This window comes from Malaclemys terrapin, chromosome 16 (genome assembly GCF_027887155.1).
Source record: "Malaclemys terrapin pileata isolate rMalTer1 chromosome 16, rMalTer1.hap1, whole genome shotgun sequence".
NCBI classification, from domain to species: domain Eukaryota; kingdom Metazoa; phylum Chordata; order Testudines; family Emydidae; genus Malaclemys; species Malaclemys terrapin.
The window spans coordinates 26,469,505-26,487,063 of record NC_071520.1 but is presented as its reverse complement, the minus strand read 5'-3'; the positions used below and the strand labels follow the sequence as shown (position 1 = coordinate 26,487,063).

Sequence of the window (17,559 nt, the reverse complement as noted above, 5' to 3'; positions counted from 1 at the left end):
TGCCTCATTTGTTTCAGAAATTGGAAGGTGTGTAACAAATGAGACACAAAGGATTGCAGAAAGAGAAAGAAGGGTCTCCTGGCTAAAGGCAATTAAAAGCCATGCTTGAGAATTGGATTCAATCCCTGCCTCTGCCACAGAGTTCCTTTGTGATGCTGGGTAAGTCACTTAACTCAGACTTTTTACAGGAGCTCACTAAATGTGTGTTCCTCATTTTATGGATGCCTGCCTTGAGACCCTAGGGTCAGATTTGCAGAAGTGTTAAACTGCTGAGTTTGATCAGAGCTGTGCTTTGAACACAAAGTGCTGTATAATGCAAAATACTCCGAAAAATCAGGTCCTGTGCATGTCAAATTAAGCATCTAAAATTAGTGGACATTTATTATCTTAATCTCTCTCTGCCTCAGTTCCCCAATATGTATAATGGGGATAATATTACACACTCATCTCACAGGAGTAGTGTGAAAACAAATCAATTAATGTTTGTGAATCACTTGGTATTCTAGTAATGAGCATCATAAAAAAGCCAATGTGGAAATTAATAATTCTGTCTTCAGAGCAGGATTTGACTAGTGTGCAGTTAATAAGACCTAGGGCCACACATGGAACAGAGAGGAGAAAAGAAAATATTGAATAACTGCTCATTAATTCAGAACCTTCCATCTTGTACACTGAATGAAACAGGGTCCTGTGGAAAAATTAGTATGTGATCATGTAATTAAAGACTATTGTAACACATGTATAAAGGGACAAAATTTAGGTTGTACAGGCAATCTTAGTTCTGGCTTTTCTGAACTTTTGAGTGCTCAACTTTGCAACTTCAATAATCCTTTAGCATAGTTTGTGTGTGTAATTTCCTGTGTTTTTTAAAACAGAAAATTGAAAAAAAAAAAAAAAATCCATCTGTGAAGGAGCAGAGAGACTGCAGCTGGGCACAGCAGGGATTAAAGAACACCTGTGGGTTCAGCTAGCTCCGCCCCGTTATACCTGCAGTCAATGTCAGGCCTGGATGTGGAGGAAGATCCATCTCCCCTGTTTAGGGTTTGAGCAATACAGGACCCTGGGCCAGGTCCTGAGGGAGAAGGAGGGGTCAGGTCTCCCTACAGCCCCCCTAACCAACGATCTAGCCACTAAGCTGCCTAGCAACTGAGGGCCCTATCACACCATCACATGGCATCAGAGTGACACCCACATTGTTTATCAGCAGGGTTGGACTCTTTAGATTCTCCATGGAGACCTCTGAGCTTAACAGAGTAACTGATAGCAATAGTAGGTTGTAATAGTGGAGGCTGTCATCCTGTGTGTGGACTGGCACTAGAAGGGAATGAGACACACTGTGTGCCAGTGGTTTCACACACATTTGCTGACAGCAGAGGAAATGGTGAGACTTGGAAATCTTGGGTTCCATTCTAGACTCTGGAGGGAAATAGTCTCTAGTGGCCACAGGCCCTCCTTCTGCCCCTGTTCCCCCCAAACCTGACCTCCTTCTTCCACTGTGTTCTCCAACTTGTCTTTGTCCCAGTCCTGTATCTTCACCACCCTGGCTACTTTTCCCAGTCTCCTCACCTAGGCAGTCACACTCTGAACTCCTCAGGCTTCTTATCCCAGTCTCCTTGCCCAACCAGTCCTACTCTTCCTCAGTGGACTTCCCATCTGAGAGCTGGACTCTCTCCCTCATCCAATCTCAGTCTCCCCAGCTCCTTGCCCGTTTCTTTTGCCCAGCTAATCCTAGTTCCCCCTCCCCACACCCTGACTCCTCATCGGATCTGTGTCAGTCATCCCTCTGTCCCCCATGCCTCCCATCTGGTTTCCAGTCCGTCTTCTTGCGCAGCCAGTCTCCCATTTTCCATTCCCACTGGCTCCTCATCTAATCTCCCTACTACCCCTGCTTGATTCCCAGTTCCCCTGGCTCCCAATCACAATCTTTTTATCCAACAAGTCCCAGTCTCCCTTAAAAATCCATTACTCTATTGCCAAGAAATACTGCTTTTTTAAATGGTGGTGACTGTGTTCATGGTAAAACACAATGGATCTGGTTGCCCTGTCACATGGATGCAAATCAGGATTAATTTCTTTTATATCAATTTCCCAGCTAGGTGTTGCCCTATAATAAGGATCTTAACTGCAGCGCTAGGTTATGTGGTGGAAACCTCTCAAGTCTCAGACTCTTTGAGGCTTTAAAAACTGTTACAGAAAGTTTGAACTGCATCCTCGACATACAAGGAGCTGTTGCCAAAATGCACATAGCTGGTGATGAAAGTAATTTTGCCTTTAAGCTTCTAAGAGGGTGTTACAAACAATAATGAGATTAACAGTTTACAATTTTTATCAGATAACACTTGTGAATAAATGTCCTTTTAAGCATCCCAGCTCCAACAAACAGATTGTCCAGACATGCAGCACTTGCTTTTCAATCTCAATAGTGGTTCTTCCAGAGAGAGCTGTTTTTGTGGCATGTATGATGTTAGCTATAGTCATGTGACTCTTCAAACAGCAAAGAGACATAAATATCCAGACATAGGGCTAGATCCTGCCTGTGCCTGCATGTTTCTGCAGGGAGGAGAAAGTTTTGAGGCAGTCACATATTTTTGTGCAATTATCAAAAAGGGATGGAGGATCCAGACTGTAAATTTGCCATGGGGCACAAAAGACTAGGAGATCTGCCTGCCTAATGCCATTTAAAGTGCAGTAAGGGACATGACTGCGTCACAGTACAGATGTCTATATGCTCCTATCCGTATGCACAACAATCATTAGCCCATGAATCTTTTGCTCTGCGAAGGCAGCAAACATTCCCTCATGGTGCTTTAAACCAGTTCTACATATGGTATCCTGCCTTCTCCTGGTAGGATGTCTTACTGCATTATCTGGGTATGTGCCACTGCCTGCTGTGCTCAGGCTGTTAGTTGGGCCGCGATCTGGTCCTTGGCTACATAGCACCACATCACCCATTTCAGTTTGCTCTTTACAAAAGGACAGCATGTGTAATTTCTTTGTGTTATTCCAAGTGCATTTCCTATTAAAAACAATTAGTGTATTTTAAGATCCTTTTATATAGTGTGTGAAATTTCTAATGATTAAAACTCCACTCTGGGGACTGGGGATGCCTTGTGTCTATTGTTATCTAATTAAGCTTTTTCAAGAAGTTAGTGTAACTGGGAGCAACGCCATTGACATGTCTGTGGTTATCTTGTCAATTCAAATAGGTAATTTTCAACGCACAGATCTTGTTTACTTTATTGGAATGATTTTTTTATTTTATTTTATTTTATGAAGACTCATTTGAGCTTCAGTTTTCAGCAGATCAGTGGAATCTTTGTTAGACTTTTGACTCTTTCAGTGGTTGTTTATAGATACTTGAATCCAAAGTGGAGGACTCTGCCGCTCAGTTTGTAAATATAGGGATATGCACAGGGAGCTGATTATGGATATTCCCACTAGCACAATGTATTATATATAAAGACAGTTTATAATTTGAATAATTCCATGTCTCTATGTTGAGTTACATGGTAATGAAAACTATTCCCTATGGCAGAAGCAGTATGAACCAGTGAAACCCACTTGCAAGACATCCAGTACAGAGCATTAGAACAAAAGCATTCAGAAAAAAAGCCAATTTGAGTCCAGGGTATTAAGCATTGTCTGAAGCTTTGTTAGTAAGTGTTCAGAAACCTGAGGGCTTTACCTGATTCACAAAAAATTGAGCAGATTTCCACAGAAAAGGTAAGAGTTACCAGTGGAGATGACAGTGCTCTTCAGCTGAATGCTGATGGAGCTGACAGATTACAATTTGCAATGCTCCATCTTGACGTAAGCGCCTGGTATCTGAAGTACTCAGATACCCTGATGATAGCTGTGTCCCACGCAACTGATGATGGTGATTATTAATTATTTGTATTTCCATAGAGCTTAGGAGCCCTTGTCATGGATCAGGACCCCATTGTGGTAGGTGTTGAATAAACAGAAAACAAAAAGATGTCTTATGACTGCAGGAGATAGTATTGGTAGACTTGGGTCTTTCCATTGTCTTCATAAGGCTTCATTGCTTTTGGACAATGTTCCTCATGTGCCTTTGAACATTGTCTAACAAGCACACATGCGTGGTATGTTGTGTTTTTTATTAAATGGAACCTAATTTTCCATTAATAGTACATGATGAGAATTGTAATTCCTTTGCACTCTTTGCAGAAGATTTCACTTTACATGAACCATGAATTTTAGCAGCTGGATAGAGAGGTTTACAGTGGATTGAATGTTTGGAGGTTTGGACATTATCAAGTCCTTTACAACCACAAAGTTAACCTAGATAGACAGAAGTAACACTCTTCCTACTATTCATCTCTTAAGTTTCAAAAATAGCTCTCTGACTAATTAAGCTGCTTTCATTTGAAACAGAACATTCTGAAGGAACATGCTGATGACGACCAGAATCTTGCCATTTCGGGGGTCCCTGTGGTAGCCTGGCCTAAGAAGACCACAAAGGTAATAAGTCACATTTGCTATCTTTGCCTGCTAATCATTTCAATGCAAGGTTTCTGTATTCATTCTGCTATAGTTTGATAAGGCATTTAGGGGCTGTTAGCTTTCTTATGATTGATCCCGTATTTTAATTGGCTTATAAGTCAACCAGATGGTGAAACACAGCATTCAAATGCCTCCATAGAGAGAAACTGTTTCACTTCCAGTTTTAAAAAAATCTGTTTAGTCCTTATTTATTCATTTGAATCTTTAAAAAACATCTAGAAATTATACTGTTTTCAGACACTTTTCACATTTATGCAACAAGAGCATTAATGTAAAAATTTTAAATTTGACAGCCAGTTATTAAACCATGATAAAGTTTGAGAATATTCCACGTGCAGGGCCAGTGAGATTCCATGCGCAGGGCCAGTTAGGCAGAACTGCAGGGTCTCAATGTGTTGATGAGATGATGGTGTAGGGAGGAGGGGTTTAGATTTATTAGGAACTGGGGAAACTTTTGGGAAAGGGGGAGCCTATACAGGAAGGATGGGCTCCACCTAAACCAGAATGGAACCAGATTGCTGGCACTTAAAATTAAAAAGATCGTAGCACGGTTTTTAAACTGAGGGCTGCGAGGAAAGCCAACAGGTGCGGAGGAGCACGTGGTTCAGACAGAGACATCTCTTAGGGGAGGATCTATTAATGGAGATTCTCTATGTCCTAGTAAGGAGGAGAGGATGGAAGATGATAAAATACGGATAGAATATGATGAGAAAATGCAAAGTTAAAAATCTTAAATTAACCAAACTGTACCATAGAATCTCTATGGATAGTAATTCCATGCTCTAATAATAATATAGCAGTAGGGATATATTACCAACCACTTGACCAGGATGGTGATAGTGACCGTGAAATGCTCAGGGAGATTACAGAGGCTATAAAAATAAAAAACTCAGTAATAATGGGGGATTTCAACTGCCCCCATATTGACTGGGTACAAGTCACCTCAGGACAGGATGCAGAGATGAAGTTTCTTGACACCTTAAATGACTGCTTCTTGGAGCAGTCCTGGAACCCACAAGAGGAGAGGCAATTCTTGATTTAGTCCTAAGTGGAGCACAGGATCTGGTCCAAGAAGTGATTATAGCTGGACCGCTTGGTAATAGTGACCATAATATAATTAAATTTTAACATCCCTGTGGTGGGGTAAACACCACAGCAGCCCAACTCTGTAGCATTTAATTTCAGAAAGGGTGGCTACCCAAAATGAGGAAGTTAGTTAAACAAAAATTAAAAGGTACGGCACCAAAAGTAAAATCCCTGCAAGCTGCATGGAAACTTTAGATAGATCCTCAACTTAAATGTATACCCCAAATAAAAAAAAATAAGAAAACAAAAAAAAGTGCCACCGTGGCTAAACAACAAAGTAAAAGAAGCAGTGAGAGACAAAAAGGTATCCCTTAAAAAGTGGAAGTTAAATCCTAGTGAGGAAAATAGAAAGGAGCATAAATTCTGGCAAATGAAGTGTAAAAATATAATTAGGAAGACCAAAAAAGAATTTGAAGAACAATTAGCCAATGACTCAAAAAGTAATAGCAAATTTTTTTAAGTAAATCAGAAGCAGGAAGCCTGCTAAACAACTGGACGAACAAGATGCTAAAGGAGCACTCAAGGACGATAGGGCCATTGCGGAGAAACTAAATGAATTCTTTGCATCCGTCTTCACGGCTGAGGATGTGAGGAAGATTTCCAAACCTGAGCCATTCTTTTTAGGTGACAAATCTGAGGAACTGTCCCAGATCGAGGTGTCATTAGAGACTGTTTTGGAACAAATTGATAGACTAACCAGTAATAAATCACCAGGACCAGATGGTATTCACCCAAGGGTTCTAAAGGAACTCAAATGTGAAATTGCAGAACTTCTAACTGTAGTTTGTAACCTATCATTTAAATCAGCTTCTGTAGCAAATGACTGGAGGATAGCTAATGTGATGCCAATTTTTAAAAAGGGCTCCAGAGCTGATCCTGGCAATTACAGGCCAGTAAGCCTGACTTCAGTACTAGGCAAACTGGTTGAAACTGTAGTAAAGAACAAAATTGTCAGACACTTAGATTAACATAATTTGTTGGGGGAAAAGTCAATATGTTTTTTTGTAAAGGGAAATCATCCCTCACGGATCGATTAGAATTCTTTGTGGGGATCAATAAGCATGTGGACAAGGGGGATCCAGTGGATATAGTGTATTTAGATTTTCAGAAAGCTTTTGACAAGGTCCCTTACCAAAGGCTCTTAAGCAAAATAAGTTGTCATGAGATAAGAGGGAAGGTTCTCTCATGGATTGATAACTGTTAAAGATAGGAAACAGAGTTGGAATAAATGGTCAGTTTTCAGAATGGAGAGAAGTAAATAGTGGTGTCCCTCAGGGATCTGTACTGGGCCCAGTCCTATTTAACATATTCATAAATGATCTGGAAAAAGGGGTAAACAGTGAAGTGGCAAAATTTACAGCTGTTACAAAACTACTCAAGATGGTTAAGTCCCAGGCAGACTGTGAAGAGCTACAAAAGGATCTCAGAAAACTAGGCGACTGGGAAACAAAATGGCAGATGAAATTTAATGTTGATAAATGCAAAGTAATGCACACTGAAAATATAATCCCAACTATACATATAAAATGATGGAGTCTAAGGCCTTGTCTACACTACGAGAGATTTTACTTGCATCGAATTTTTGGAATCGATATTGCAAAGTCGAACGTGTGTGGCCACACTAAGGACAGTAATTCGACTTTGTGAGTCCACACTAACGGTGAAAGCATCGACATTCGAAGTGGTGCACTGTGGTCAGCTATCCCACAGTTCCTGCAGTCCCCTCTGCCCATTGGAATTCTGGGTGTAGCCGGCAATGCGAGGACATCACGGTGGCAATGGGTCATGTTGATGCCGTGGAACGGCGATTCTGGGCACGGGAAACAAGCACTGAGTGGTGGGACCGCATAGTGCTGCAGGTCTGGGATGAATCCCAGTGGCTGCGAAACTTTCGCATGCAGAAGGGAACTTTCCTGGAACTTTGTGAGTTGCTGTCCCCTGCCCTGAAGCGCAATGACACCCGGTTGCGAGCTGCACTGAGTGTCCAGAAGCGAGTGGCCATAGCCCTCTGGAAGCTTGCAACGCCAGACAGCTACCGGTCAGTCGCGAACCAGTTTGGGGTGGGCAAATCTACCGTGGGGGTTGTTGTGATGCAAGTAGCGAAGGCAATCGTTGATGTACTGCTGCCAAAGGTAGTGACCCTGGGAAACGTGGAGGCGATCATAGATGGCTTCGCAGCGATGGGATTCCCAAACTGCGGTGGGGCCATAGATGGAACTCACATCCCTATCCTGGCACCGGACCACCAGGCCAGCCAGTACATTAACCGAAAGGGCTACTTTTCCATGGTGCTGCAAGCACTGGTGGACCACAGGGGACGTTTTACCAACATCTACGTGGGATGGCCGGGCAAGGTTCATGACGCTCGTGTTTTCAGGAACTCTGGTCTGTTTAGACGGCTGCAACAAGGTATTTACTTCCCGGACCACAAAATAACTGTTGGGGATGTGGAGATGCCTATAGTCATCCTCGGGGACCCAGCCTACCCGCTAATGCCCTGGCTCATGAAGCCCTATACTGGCGCCCTGGACACTGAAAAAGAACTCTTCAACTACCAGCTGAGCAAGTGCAGAATGGTGGTGGAGTGTGCTTTTGGCCGTCTCAAGGGGAGATGGAGAAGCTTACTGACTCGCTGTGATCTCAGCGAAACCAATATCCCCATTGTTATATCAGCTTGCTGTGTGCTCCACAATCTCTGTGAGAGCAAGGGGGAGACCTTTATGGCGGGGTGGGAGGTTGAGGAAAATAGCCTGGCTGCTGATTACGCACAGCCAGACAGCCGGGCGATTAGAAGAGACCAGCGGGAAGTGCTGTGCATCCGGGAGGCTTTGAAAGCAAAGTTCCTGAGTGAGCAGGGTAACCTGTGACTTTAAAGTTTGTGTACAGAGAAGCTGAACCTGCCCCCGTTTCTTTACCCAGTTAATGTTGACTATCCTATCCAGTTACATACTCCCTTCACTCCCCCTCCAACACACGTGTCGAAATAAAAATAGTTCTACTTTGTTAATGCACACCGTTTTCTTTACTACTGTTTTCGCGGGAATTTTTTAAAACTGGGACGCAGACTGTGGTGCGGAGCGGGTGTAGTGTAGTGACGCGAATGAAGCTTCTAAACTCAAGGATTGACAGGCTCCGCTGCGGTGGGATGGTTGTTTCAACGGAGCCTGTCACCCCTCCTGATCGGGACTGTGTGTATGGGGGGGCTATGTGACTTTGTGGCAGGGGGAGGACGGTTACAGATCCCCTGCTGCGTGGCTCTGTGATCCTGCATAAGGACCACCGCTTAAGATCTGTAACTGCCCTCCCCTGCCACAAAGTCACAGAGCAACCCACCCCCCACCACATAACATGAAAACCACCTCCCAGACTAACCAGGGTAACTAGTCACTGCATCACTGCACTGTCTATGTGCCCTGCTGCTGTGCCTGCCCCCGCCTATGTACCCTGCCAAAGGTGACTGTCCTGTCCAATTACCAACCCCCTTTCCCCTCCTCCTCCAAAAGAACATGATTGAAACAGTAGTTAACAGAAACGTATTTTTTATTATCAACTACACATGGAACTGGGAGGTGAAACTTGGACGGGGGCTTGTGTCAGGCGGGAAGGAAAGAACTTTTTTAAATTTTGGGGAATGAGAGCCTTCTGCTACTCGAGCTCTCTGCAGGGGTGGAGTGAGAGTTAGCACGGACTCTGCCGCCTCTCCTTCTTTGCACTTTGGGTGAGGGGGGTATGGGACTTGGTGGCGGGGGAGGGCGGTTAGAGATGGACTGCAGCGGGGCTCTGTCCTCCTGCCTCCGTTCCTGCAGAACATCCACAAGGCGCCGGAGCGTGTCTGTTTGCTCCCTCAGTAGTCCAAGCAGCGTTTGAGTCGCCTGCTGGTCTTCCTGCCGCCACCTCTCCTCCCGATCCATGTTTGCTTGGTGCATTTGGGTCAAGTTCTCCCGCCACTGGGTCTGCTGTGCTGCCTGGGCTTGGGAACAGGCCATAAGCTCCGAGAACATGTCCTCCCGTGTCCTCTTCTTCCTATGCCTAATCCGCGCTAGCCTCTGGGAGTGTGATGCCAGGCTAGGTTGTGAGACAGTAGCAGATGGGGCTGTGGAAATGGGAAAAAGGGAGTGAATTCCTCAGAAAGATAAATGTAGTTGTGAACAAAGAACATAGTCTTTCTCTGTGAACAAGACCATGCACAGCACCTATCACATGCGCACTCAGCACAAGGTCGAATTCTCGGCCTTCGCATTCAGTGCCTGGGGTCTTGCACAGCACATTTGAGAAGCGGGGCAGCACAACGGAATTTCTGTTGCAGGCAGACATGGTAAGCCGTAGACCTGTGGCAGTTTAAAACTTTTATATTACCACTGGCCTCATTTCACATTTAAAGCAATGTCAGTCCCTGCTGCCAGCAATCCGGCAAGCGGGAACTCTGCCCCTGTCCCACCCCCTCGCGGCTGTCCCCAGGAACGATCCCTTTCGGCTGCCCCTCTCCTGCCTCCACCGCATGGCTGCAAACCAGCGGTTACAGTTCTGTAAAGGAACGGTCAAGCAGTCCCAACACTAACATTCCCCTACCTAATTCAAAGCAGGTCACCATGGGCGACATCACCCTGATGAGGATCTCTGAGAGCGAGAGAGAGAGAATGCTCCGGGAAAGCCTCCAAAGACCAGGGCCGTATGCCGCCCTGCTGTGCAGAGCAATGATTCCCGAGTACTTGATAGTCTCGTGGCGCGGCAACGTGTCGTACTTCGGAAGACCCAATAAGGCCGCTCTCCCCAGGAACCTCATGCAACGGCTTTCCAATTACCTCCAGGAGAGCTTCATCGAGATGTCCCAGGAGGATTACTGCTCTATCCCCGGACATATAGACCGCATTTTACTGTAGCTGCAGTAGTAGGGAATAAACAGTAGAGCGGCTTGGGCAGGACAATCACGGAAAACCGGACATTGCTAGATTTTTTTTCAAAACTTGCACTGCCCATGACTGAACCGTTAAGCGCCTAGGGCAAAGTAATCATGAACAACCCATTCTTTTAATTGTTAATATTCCTGTTCTGTTAAAAATAAATGTTTAGATGTTTACAACACTTACTGCATAATCCTTCCCCAGATTCTGTGTCCGGGGTAACGGCTGGGGAGGGTTGGTAGGGGATCTCTGTAAGGGTGATGAAGAGATCCTGGCTGTCGGGGAAATCAGCGTTGTGAGCGCTGCCGACTGCCTCGCCCTCCTCATCTCCTTCCTCATCTTCCCCGTCCCCTAACATGTCCGAGGAACCGGCCGTAGACACTATCCCATCCTCAGAGTCCACGGTCAGTGGTGGGGTAGTGGTGGCGGCTGCACCGAGGATGGAATGCAGTGCCTCGTAGAAACGGGATGTCTGGGGATGGGATCCGGAGCGTCCGTTTGCCTCTTTGGTCTTCTGGTAGCCTTGTCTGAGCTCCTTGATTTTCACGCGGCACTGCGTTGCATCCCGGCTGTATCCTCTCTCTGACATGTCTTTAGAGATCTTCTCGTAGATCTTTGCATTCCGTCTTTTGGATCGCAGCTCGGAAAGCACAGACTCATCGCCCCACACAGCGATGAGATCCAAGACTTCCCGATCAGTCCATGCTGGGGCCCTCTTTCTATTCACAGACTGCACGGCCATCACTGCTGAAGAGCTCTGCATCGTTGCCAGTGCTGCTGTGATCGCCACGATGTCCAGACAGGAAATGAGATTCAAACTGGCCAGACAGGAAAAGGAATTCAAATTCAAATTTTCCCGGGGCTTTTCCTGTGTGGCTGGTCAGAGCATCCGAGCTCGTACTGCTGTCCAGAGCGTCAACAGAGTGGTGCACTGTGGGATAGCTCCCGGAGCTATTAGCGTCGATTTCCATCCACACCTAGCCTAATTCGACATGGCCATGTCGAATTTAGCGCTACTCCCCTCGTTGGGGAGGAGTACAGAAGTCGAATTAAAGAGACCTCTATGTCGAATTAAATAGCATCACAGTGTGGACGGGTGCAGGGTTAATTCGATGTAACAGCGATAACTTCGACATAAACGCCTAGTGTAGACCAGGCCTAAATTAGCTGTTACCACTCAAGAAAGAGATCTTGGAGTCATTGTGGACAGTTCTCTGAAAATCTCCACTCAATGTGCAGCGGCAGTCAAAGCAAACAGAATGTTGGGAATCATTAAGAAAGGGATAGATAATAAGACAGGTAGTACCATATTGCCTCTGTATAAATCCATAGATGTGGTACTCCTACATTGTGAATACTGCGTGCAATGTGGTCGTCTGATCTCAAAAAAGATATATTGGAATTGGAAAAAGGTTCAGAAAAGGGCAACAAAAATGATTAGGGGCATGGAATGGCTGCAGTATGAGGAGAGATTAATAAGACTGGGACTTCTCAGCTTGGAAAAAAGACGACTAAGGGGTGATATGATAGAGATCTATAAAATCATGACTGGTGTGGAGAAAGTAAAGAAGGAAGTTATTTATTCTTTCTTATAACACAAGAACTAGGGGTCACCAAATGAAATTAATAGGCAGTAGGTTTAAAACAAACAAAAGGAAATATTTTTTCACACAACGCACAGTCAACTTGTGGAACTCTTTGCCAGAAGATGTTGTGAAGGCCAAGATTATAACCGGGTTCAAAAAAGAACTAGATAAGTTCATGGAGGATAGGTCCATCAATGGTTATTAGCCAGGATGGGCAGGGATGGTGTCTGGGGACCTGGCATTGGCCACTGTCGGAAGACAGGGTGCGGGGCTAGGTGGACCTTTGGTCTGACTCAGTATGGCTGTGCTTATATTCTTATTAATGTTAGTGCCTGTTTAAAAACTGAGAATTGCTTATATATGTAGTAAATGCTTTTGATGGAAGAGATGATGTTTAATGATTAGACCAGGAGATTGACTCCTGTGTTCTAGTCCCAGGTGTGTAGCCTATTACAAGTCACTTATGTTCTTGGTGTCTCAGTTTCCGCATCTGTATATTGTGAATAATACTCTTCTTCTTTCACAAGGGTATTGTGAGGCTTAATTAATGTTTTTATAATGCATTTGAACTCATTAGCTGGATAGTGATGAAAAAGGACAGTGTATTTAAATAGTGGCATATTTACTAAATTCCACAGTTACACAATCCTAGCAGCAGCTCTGTTACATTAGAAAACATTTTATCGCTTATACTTTTACTGTCCTTTTGTATTGTATTAGCTTCATAATACATAATTTCTCCAAAATATCACTGTCAACAAAGATCACATTTCTTTCTGAAAATGTGTTACTTACTATTGTTACAAGTAACTCCTAAAATCTCTAGAAAGAGACTAGAGCAGGGGTCAGCAACCTTTCAGAAGTGATGTGCCGAGTCTTCCATTTATTCACTCTGATTTAAGGTTTCGCGTGCCAATCATACATATTAACGTTTTTAGAAGGTCACTTTCTATAATATATAACTAAACTAGTGTTGTATGTATAGTAAATAAAGTTTTTAAAATGCTTAAGAAGCTTAATTTAAAATGCAGAACCCCCCCAGAGCGGTGGCCAGGACCCGGGCAGTGTGAGTGCCGCCGAAAATCAGCTCGTGTGCCGCCTTCAGCATACGTGCCATAGGTTACTCACCCCTGGACTAGAGAATAAAATTATTATTTTTCTCTTTTTTTCCCAGTTTATCTACTTTTTGTATCTCTTTCAGTCCTTCCCTTCTTTGGTCAATCAGTTCTCCCAGTTTACATGGCTCTTTCATATAGCAACATGGGAGAGTGAAACTTAAAAAAAAAAAAAATTTTTTTTTTTTTTGGTTGAGATTGTAAACATCAAAAAATGACAGGGAGGACTGAGGCAGATGTAAGACCTGAAATACTTTTCAGTTATTTTTTTAACTTTTTATTTTTTAGATTTCAGATTGATGTCTCATTAAATACACATTTATGTTCTAGATGGTAATTATTTCTTAGGAACCAGCAGTGTTTAGTGTGTGTGTGTGTGTGTGTGTGTGTGTGTGTGTGTGTGTGTGTGTGTGTAATTTTTAAACCTTTCTAATTAAATAATTACCACAGAAATTAGGTGGCACCAAAGGAGCCAAATTAGTAAATTACACAGGTCTTTTTGAGCTATCCCTCCCCCGCGGGGGGGGAGGGATAGCTCAGTGGTTTGATAGGATATCTCCATTAATTTATTTATAAGTTGCATATGCAAAATTGCTTGTCCAATTTCAGAGGTTCTCCCCCGTCTCCCTCCCAGGACCCCTTTGAAAATTAGGCTAATAGTTTTTTACTCCATATAATTTCATAGTTTATTTAAAAATGAAACTTCCATGGAAGGCTTCTAAAACATAGAAATTCCTCTTTGAGCCCTCATGGCAGGGCATCCCTATCTCTCAGGTTGTTACCCAGGTTGTTAAAACATGTTATTTCCATTAAGCAGATACCTGAAGGTCATTCCACTCTCCCAAGTCAGGATGAAATTAGGCAGTTTTTTTAAAATTAAATTAAATTAAAGGAGATATCCCATCTCCTAGAACTGGAAGGGACCTTGAAAGGTCATCGAGTCCAGCCCCCTGCCTTTACTAACAGGACCAAGTATTGGTTTTGCCCCAGATCCCTAAGTGGCCCCCTCAAGGATTGAGCTCACAACCCTGGGTTTAGCAGGCCAATGCTCAAACCTCCTCCTATTCCTCCTCCCCTTTTTGCTCAGATATTTCTTTCTGCATTCATTTATGTGCCTGCCCATACACAAAACATCTGATCAGAAACTTGTAGGTGTGTAATTGATGATGCAGTTTAAGAGGCTGCTTTAGAAAATGTGGCCCATTATAATTAACTAATATTTAGGAGTTGACAGACCCATCAGAGCAAGTCTTTAATGGAGTGTTTGCTTTACTTGTACGTTTCCTGGCTTTGGGGCTTTAAAGTTGTATAGATATTTTTGAAAGATTATTTTTATTAGTAGTACCTTTATTCAGTTAAAGTCCACTTAACCAGAACTGTTGGTTAGCTGAAATTAAATTGGCTGTACTGAGCTCAGTTGGTCAGGACACCGGGTTTATCTATCATCCAAAAGCTGTTGCTAAAAAAAAATTTCTGATTAAACCACATCCTAGAGTGCATTTGGCACAAATGTTTTTTTTATTTCTTTCTTTTCCTTGGTTATTCTTTGTTGTTGTTGTTGTTGTTTCATAAATTCCACATATCAGTTGGTCTATGGTAGTGCAAATCGTACTCTGGATGCCACTGTATGCATGTGCTTGTGTTGCCACTAGTCCCTACTGCAGAAAATAAGAACAGTAAAATATTTTTATAGACTCTGTTTGAATATAAATGGGCAAATCTTTACTGGTAACATTTTAGTGCCTACGTGACTTACTTTGACTTCACTTTTGAAAATGTGACTTAGGCTCCTAAGTCACATAAACATTTTTGAAAAGTTTACCTGACCATGATAGGCAGATGGAAGGCGCTTAGATACTACAGTAATGGTTAGCAGTAAAAAACCTCATGATATAGATAGGCAGCATACTCTCCACTCTACCACTGTTGATAGCTGCTTATCGTGTCACCTGTTGAGAGGCATTAAATGGAGCAAGACCTCTGTGACCAGAGGACAAACGATGTGTGGGATTTATAAAATAAAAGTAACAAAAAATTAGATCAAAGAGCTTTTGTGCTGCATCCCTTGAGATTGTGGCTTAGGGTAACAACTAGGATCTTAATACTGATGTGTGGGTTTTGTAGGTTCAAAGTTTGTTAGGCTTCCTGTCCACCTTTAAATTGGAACCCTTGATGTTTATTTACAGTAACATTGCTGAGGATGAGAAATGCAACATATTTGTGTTTTAATCTTACATCTTCTTTGAAAACCCATTGGCTATGTGTGTTTTAACCTTTTTGGTACTTCTTTTCTTTTCACAACTTTAAAAGTCAGTGCAAGCATCCCAGTGCTGAAGAACAACCCTGCAATAATAAATGAATACACACAGCAAGCAGTAACAAACATGGAGGGAAAAAAATCTATAAAGAACCAGACTTCAATTTCAGATGTCCAAACAAGAACAAAGATTAAAAAATATGAAAAATCCCTTTTAGTGTTTAAAAATATGTTTTTCTTAATCTGTAATTAGCATGAATCATGTCTTGAGATAAAACACTGAAATGCATTTTGGGTGGATAATGGACAAATAATTTTGAGTTGGTATTTTCTCAGTGAAGTTCTGAATGGATAAGTATTCATGACATAGAAACCATCTCCACAATTGGTAATAGTTAGTCCTCTTGTATCATAACAGAGAAGCCAATGATTGAATGGGCTAGGGAGACTTGTCTTAGAGTTGGTTCTTTGAGGCCAGGGTTGAAGCACATTGGCTAGGCAATGTGGGGGGAAGCTTATGTAAGGAGAAAGTGGGGGATATTTCACAGGCCTTGATCTCCCCCCCCCCCACCTTTTCCATCCCAGAGCCCCTTTAATGAGGGAGAAGATTTGAAACAGAGGAAAAATCCTTCCAGGTGGTAAAACTGGTCAATGGAATGTTGGGTCTTGAAGGCCTTAAGAGTTCCATGACTGTTGAACACAAGACAGGGCAGCTGAAGCCACATGGGAATTTTTGTTTTTGTAGTGCACAGTATATGAAGCATACGCAAATATGTAAGAGCTCCCTTCTCAAGAGCCTTAGAGTCTAATGGGACAGCAAGTATCCTACAGCACAGTACCACACAGAGAGAGAATGGCAAAAAGAGAGCATTGTAGCTGGGATGCTGGCTACAAGGGTGAAGAATGTCATCTCATTCCAAGTTCCTGAAGAAAAACTAGAGAAATGATGTGAAAGTCAGGAAGAAGAGGAAGTGAGCAGATGACATGGTTCCTGCTGTCTTCAGGGAGAAGTCACCAGAAGAGATTTAGAAAGACAGACAGAACTACAGATGGAGAAGGAAGAATAAAGCCAATGCTGAATGCCAAAATTTACAAAAGAAAAGGGAAATGATTCTAAAGGAAGGATGGGAAAAGCCCAGAAATGAAGGGAAGAAGGAAGGAAGTGAGAAAGCAGAGAAAGGAAGTAGGGAAAGTTTGAGGAGAGATGCAGAAAAACAAAGACCAGAGAAAACAAAGAGCAGAAGCGAACCGCTGGCAAAGCAGAAGACCCCTGTGGAGAAGGAAAGTGAATAATTTACACTGCGTAAATAATCCAGTAGTATAAGGGCTTGTTTAATTATGATATTGAATTGCTATTGAAAGAAAATTCATTTAATAATCTGAATTGCATTAGAATAGTCTGCAAATAATAATTTCATATTTAAAATTGTCATAGTTTGTATTATGCATTATCAGCATGTATGAAGAGCCACAGCGTGCTTGGCTCTGTACAAGATGCAAAATAAAACTAGTCTTTGCAGAATCTAAAATTCTGGGGTCTCTTGCTGACCCTGTCCCCCAAACTCATGATTCACAATGAGTGAGCTAGTGGATACACAGGCATGTTCGCATAGCTGGGCATCAGGAAACACCTGCCACAGATTGCAGTCCCCTTTCCCCCTTACACTTGTGCTGCATGGGGGGATATTTTACCTTTCCTGTGAACAGTGCTTAGTGAAAAGGTGATCTAAAAGAGAGGAAGAATGGTCTTGGAGTTAATGTGCAGGAATGGGAGATGGGGAGCTTCAGTTCTGGGTTCTGTTCCCAATTCTGTTGCAGTCTCTGTGTGACATTAGGCAAATCACACATTTTCTGCGCCTTTGTTTCCGTGTGTAAGATGAGGATGATGCTTTTGTACTTTACAAGGCTGTTGTGGGGCTAAATTCATGTTTATAAAGTACTTGGATATTATAGGAAATGGTAGAAGCATGTGATTCATATCATATATAACACTTCTAGATCATATTTGTTCATATTAAAGATGTAAAAGAGCTTTCATTCATGTTAATACTTCCAATTCATCCTAGTTTATAAAACTCCAACATCCACCT

At 42.8% G+C, this 17,559-nt stretch overlaps 2 protein-coding genes across 2 annotated transcripts in view; one reads left to right on the top strand and one right to left on the bottom strand.

Annotated features, from left to right (window-relative positions):
• KDM2B (lysine demethylase 2B) overlaps positions 1-17,559 on the top strand; it is a 164,356-nt gene that overhangs the window by 105,226 nt on the left and 41,571 nt on the right. Inside the window, exon 12 of the mRNA XM_054006986.1 lies at positions 4,396-4,482. Coding sequence (XP_053862961.1) covers positions 4,396-4,482 — 87 coding nt within the window. The remainder of the gene's footprint in view (positions 1-4,395; positions 4,483-17,559) is intronic.
• On the bottom strand, positions 9,133-10,744 carry LOC128824974 (uncharacterized). The gene is made up of 2 exons (XM_054006987.1): positions 10,180-10,744; positions 9,133-9,703 (listed from the first exon to the last, which is right to left on the bottom strand). Exons 1-2 carry the CDS (start codon positions 10,391-10,393, stop codon positions 9,228-9,230), a joined length of 690 nt encoding a protein of 229 aa, XP_053862962.1. The 5' UTR covers positions 10,394-10,744; the 3' UTR covers positions 9,133-9,227.